Here is a 6,201-nt window from a genome sequence, read left to right on the forward strand (position 1 = left end):
AAGTGATTAATCTTTTTTCATGACATCAATCATTGAATCACATCTTACATATATTTCAAAGCACTCAAATATCTTTTTTCCATCTGTCTATATAGATCTCGAAGTAAACATTGCATGATTCGATAATTTTTTTTTTGTTGGTTACAAGGGGTCAAAGACCCAACAACAGCTAGAAATGAAAAAATTGAACGCGTGATCTATCAACCAAAACAAGAGTACTTATTTCAGAAGGAAGCAAGGAAGCAGAATGAAAATCAATTGAATCTTATAGCCGAGCCAATCTATCAACAGGTTGGTTGGCTTCACGAAAAACATGGAATATGAAAAAGCTTAAAGAGTACAAACAAAGCTTGAAGTCAGCAAGGAGAGGGTGGCAAAAGCATCTGTTAAATTTAAATAATCTACCTTGATGAAGATCTGAGATTCATTTGATCACTACAGCCGAATCTCCTTCCAACTAAATAGATTTAAACCTAAACTAAAAAGTAGCAATAGTAAGGCCTTTCCATCTTACAAGGAGCTCAGCAAGTGGCATTGAAGGAGCTTAGATCTTTCTCGAGGCCGTAAACAAGATATTACCATTGTAGTCTTTAATAATATAGCTAATACCTGCTTCATCATTTATCCAAAAGCATCAAAATTTACCTTCACTATGCCATAGGGAGGGGATATCCCAGAAACTAACTAATGAGGAGCGTTAGAAGAGCTCACAGAGCTGCCGGTATCCCAATGCTGTAGATCGTCGGTATTGGGGCTATTATCCAACATATTAAAGTATTTATGTGCAAGATGATGGACTCATTGATATGTCGAACTTGAGTTCAGTTACTTATTCTGAAAGAGAAACTCATTTCTAAAGGTCCAATTAGCCCAAGTTGTATAAGAGATGGTAGTTTTATCATAATCAATTATAAGATTTCTAACTAGCACTCAATTAGATCTTGGATGGAATTAACTCGAGAAATACTTGGATGGTGATTGGTAACTTCACTCCAGACTTGGAGTGCATAGAAGCATTCAATAAGTGTATATTAAATGCACTCAAAGTGTTTGTGGCAAAGATTGCAGAACATATTATTGTGATATGAGAGATCTATAGATAGAAGTAAGTGTTCGCAAATCAAGCATCTCGGACCCATCTTCCAACAGAAAATTTTTAACTATTGGAGCACTTTTAACTTCCATACCCAATTAAAATTAATTCTATTCTTAGATTCAGCTGCTCTGTACGTCATGATGCAGACATCGATCTGTGGTCTTCAATGTAGTTGTCTTATTTGAAGCCAAAACTAGTCTATCACAGTAGCCACTAATAGGCAAAGAAATTAACATGATTTGACCCACTGTTCGATGGTTAATGTCATTTAAGAAGGAAACCGTTCTTTCACACGAAAGAAGCAATCTGAACCCGATGATAACAGTACATTACTCTTACTACCAAAAAAAGCAGTACATTACTCCATGGCAGTTTTGAAATGGAAGTTCCTGTGACTCTCAAAGTTAACATGGCAAAACTAGAGGTTGCTGTTCCACGTTGCGCCCAAAGATGGGCATCGGCTTATATATTGACGGCTATGATTACATGGTCTAAATGGTTGCTGTTCGGTAGACAACACCAAACCTTGGAGTACTCGAGGACATGGATCACTGTCGGATCAAGGACATATGTTCCCACACAACCTCCAAGAAAGGGCAGTCCATGATGGGACGCTATTGATTGGACGGTTAGATCCGTGAGCACATGGGAGGCAACGTCAGGCCTTAGTACGGGTGGATAAGTGCAACATAGGCTTCTCTGGTTACCTTTTGAGTAATTTCTCTGGCACACCACTTGTGCACATATGCTATTCTCTCAATTGAGCCATCCAATTCTAAAGTTCGGGAATCACATCTCAAATGAGGGCCACAGCTAACATAGGAGCTTCTTGGGTAGTTATATATGTGTCTAACGAATATCACTCTAGCATCTATATATCTCAAAATAATCAATATCTTAACTTAATGCTCTATCCTCTAATTTGGAGATGCCAAAATTTTTCATAGTTTTTACGGTTTACGTTGTGGTGAACCCGATCATTTTGGCAGATTGCATTTGAAATCCAAAGAAGAATAAATATTACTTGGCTCATTTCCTTCTTCTTTCTCCGATAAAACAGTTATCTGAACATATGAAGCAAATTATTTTTTCAGAATGATCAAATTAATATATTATTAAAAAAAAAAAAGATAATTCCTACCATGGTTCCAACAATCTCAAACCTGCAGCATTTCGCTTACTAATGTATGTTTTTTACTATTGCACCAAGCAATAACCACTAGAAAGATACTTAGAGTTAGCATCCTAGAAAAATCAGTGTTATCACGATGTCCGTCTTTTCTTCTCCTAACATACTTGTCCCATTTAATTCAGGATTAACCTACCCCTATGTAATGGTGGAATAAATATGTCCATACCTAGCTTCTAAAAATTACTTCATTTAGCCCAGCTACTCTGAATAACGGCCATAGAAACTAGAGGTGATACGGACGAAGAACAAAGCCAGTGTTTTCTATAACCAAGAGCAACTTACTGTCTAATAGTTTGCAGGATTTAGTGAAACTTGAATGTCTCTCAATAAGTATTTACATCATTGTGCTGTATTATTATTCCGTGGACTGATTTAAGGACAGCACTGTGTTCTTATGGAAATATTTTATTTTACATGAGATTTTGAAATATGCTGAAAGTCAAGTGAGAGAAAGAGAAGTTGGCAGAGATGATATAACTAATCTCAATTTTTAGGGATAATAGAAACCGTTAAAAGGGGAGTCACCTTATCCAAAAGTACAGACATGTGATTGGATGGTGTATCTCACCTCTCCCCCTCTTTCCATTATAAAGGCTGACTGAAAGATCTGATTAGATGATAAGATCTACCACATCCAAACAGGTCTTAAAACATTACAAAATCCATCTATTTATACCAATCATTAATCTTCCCAATATATGACACATTAAGAAAGGCAATTCCGGCCGGGGACAAACCTCAAGCAAATATGAATATTTTCATGCAAAAGAATCCAAAGCTAAAGCATCTTTCCAAAATTTTGAAATATTAAACTATGCTCATCTTTGACAACACTCACTGTTGCACTATCCTAGCAATAGATGAGCAATGGGGTTTAGACTGGTGGGATAACGAATGAGATGATCCATCAATGAACAGCTGTGCAATCCATTTTTTAACTGTTGTTTGCCAACTTCGAGGATCACTGATATCAACGACTCTTTGAAAAGTCCAACTTTCATAATCTCTTAAAGTTGTGTCATTAGCATTTATTGGCTCGAAAACCCACTGAACCAGACATAATTAAGATATAAATTACTTCATTTCAATATTTAGTACTTGGTGTGTTGCATGTAGAGGTCGTCTAAGAGTGTTGATTAGCTGACTTGGTAAACTTACCATTGGATATCTGTGACCTAGATTCAAATCACATCCTCATCTGGAATTGGACCACACATCTAGCTATGCTCATTCTAAATATACTTTTTTTCTAAAGAGGCATAATGCATTCCCTATCTGTTGAGTATGTCTTGAGTTTACAAATTCTAAACAAGCAAAAAGAGTTCTTTTATCTGAATTAGAGCGTAGCGTAATTTTTACATCATCTCTATCCCTACATCACATAAATATTATGTGTCGTTGCTCACTTCTCTTTTACCTTCTTATTTCATTGTTCTCCTTGTCTATCTTAACACCATTAAAAAAAAAAATTTCTCGCCACCAACATTATGAATGCATGGATCATGACCATGGCCAGCATGGCTTGTACCATTTGTTCAAGAATTGCCTCCCTGCCCACTAAAATACTTGTAGAGCACTCACAGGATAGTTCTAAATTCAAACTATACCAGAACCAAAGAGAGGATAAATTTCAGGGACAGTCATCAGATACAAATTAAGGGCATAATATTTTACAAGACCCAGCCATAATATACAATTATATATATTTACGTCAAACCACCATCCTGGAGAAAATGGCCCTAAGATTAAACAGACCCACATTGCTTCCAACGCGAACGCTTCCAGTGCTCCGGTCGCCGCCGGCCACCCCATCCTTACCCTCCCCACTACAACTCACCAGATTCCGATACCTGATGCATGTCTTCCTGGTCAAATCCATCATTCTAACTCCACCGCTGCCGCCTCCTTTCTTCGCATCGCTGCCATCTCTTCCGTGGGTTTTCTCCTCAAGTTCAGGAGGCTTGCAGTTCCTCCTGAGCTGCCAGACCGGGCTGGTCCGGCCAAGGTGGATGCCATCATTGAACCGGACCTGTCCCGGGTTGGAAGCCCACCTCCTCCTGGTGGTGGAGGCGGTGGTAGCCGGCTTCGAGGACTCTCCACGGGAGTTGCTCCGGGAGCAAGGCGTGCTACTGGCCTTGCGCCGGGCCACCATAACCTTGGCAGTGTTCCCGGTGCCGGCGTTTCCGGCGGAGCAGCTCCTCGAGAAGGGCCAGATGTTGATGACAAGCTCCGCGGCATGAGCGGCGCTGTTTCTTCTCTCCTTCTTCCTCACCCTCTCTGCCAACTTTCTCTCCCCTGCCTTCAAAATATCCATCCATCTCTTGGAGGAGGTGGTGGGAGGAGGGGAAATCGAGGAGTCTGGGGGAGGTGGTGGTGTGTCGGTGTTTGGTTCGGATGGGAGTTGGGTGGTGGAGTTGGGGTTGCGTTGGGAGGGAGGGAGGAGGTGGAGAGGGAGGAGGACGCCGTCGACGAAGAGTTCATCGGCGGTGAGAAGGTGAGGCTGGGGGATGGAGGGCTCTTTGCCAACCATCCAGAACTCGAACTCCGAGGAGGAGGAGGAGTCCATGGAGGGAGGTTGAGGTGGGGAACAAGTTAGATGAACCGGTAACAAAACAAGAACCAAGAGGAGAGTACTCATAAACTCAGTGAGAGAGTGTGCGTTTGGAGTTAGATCTGTCGCCGTCGCATGGTCTCCTTGGGGACCACCGTGTTACAATCCAAGATTGAAGTCTCTTGGAGGCTGTAAATGTGTCGGATTGATCTATGATCCAAATCAATCCAGACCAGCTAAGCTTGGATCTGATCGAAATTTAGATTTATGGGTCGGGTATGGATAAAAGAAGTCAATCCGTTTAAAAAGGGATATCATTTTTTTTCCCTTCTCAATCAATATCTAATTCCATCTTTGTATTAAGCAAAAGTGAAGGAGTCATGAGAATTAGCCCGAGGGACTGCAAGATTGACCTTGTTAATGTTAAGTGCTACTTTGAATTATATATATTTTTAATTTATAGATATGTTAAAATGTGATTTTTTTTTTTTGAAAAAAAGACTTAAAAAGTTAGGCAAAACCACCACTGAATTTCAGTAAATATTTGATAGTGAAACCATAGACGAAATTAAATGGCAATAAGACTTACGAAAAATACATATTTTTAATATTTATATTTACAAATAATATTGTCTGTTATGTATATAAAAGATTTATACATGTTCATCAGAACATGTCCTTTAAACTTAAGCATGGCTTCTTTGGATCCTTTGGCATATGACTACATATCAATGCACAGATAGCTAATTATAACACTAAAGTTTTGAATCATAAATGACATGTTGAGAATATGAACAATTACAATGAATGTTAAGGGACATACTGTTGATCTTCTTTTTCGTACTCATTTCTCTGATGATGTTTTCGTCCTCCCTTCTTTTTCCCCTTCCTCCTCTTCTTTTACATTCTGATTGATACCTATGAGGATTTTACACAAATGTGGATATTATGGAGGTGAGATGCCTATGAAGTTGAGAGGCTTATGGCTTTTCATTATGTACGGCAATTTTCTCTAGCATGGCAATTCAAAGAAGTGTAGGTGGCAATTTTTTCATGATTTTCTTTCCTTTGTTTAATCAAAGCAAGAAACCTGCAACCTAAATATCTATAGCCCCACTGGTGCTCAACAACAAACTTCCACATTTATAATTACTCAATATTCTTCTTTTTTTGTTTAGGTGGCACAAGGGGGTTTTACCAAAATGAACAAATCTAGCGGAAACCAATAATTTAAGGATAGCAATTTGGAGTCTGGATCCACTGTGTATTTTTCGTATTACTGAAAGCAATGCATGCTTGGATACCTGCCATATCATTTACATTGGAAATTGAGGCTTCTCACTCATATTGGAAATGAAAGCA

The 6,201-nt window shown here is 39.1% G+C and overlaps 1 protein-coding gene across 1 annotated transcript; it reads right to left on the reverse strand.

The window, feature by feature from the left end:
• Window positions 1-3,924: 3,924 nt before the first annotated feature.
• Window positions 3,925-5,013, reverse strand: LOC140851043 (uncharacterized). Its single transcript, XM_073242407.1, has one exon. It carries the CDS (start codon window positions 4,924-4,926, stop codon window positions 4,000-4,002), a length of 927 nt encoding a protein of 308 aa, XP_073098508.1. The 5' UTR covers window positions 4,927-5,013; the 3' UTR covers window positions 3,925-3,999.
• Between the last annotated feature and the right edge of the window lie 1,188 nt (window positions 5,014-6,201).

Source organism: Elaeis guineensis, chromosome 8 (assembly GCF_000442705.2).
Source record: "Elaeis guineensis isolate ETL-2024a chromosome 8, EG11, whole genome shotgun sequence".
NCBI classification, from domain to species: domain Eukaryota; kingdom Viridiplantae; phylum Streptophyta; class Magnoliopsida; order Arecales; family Arecaceae; genus Elaeis; species Elaeis guineensis.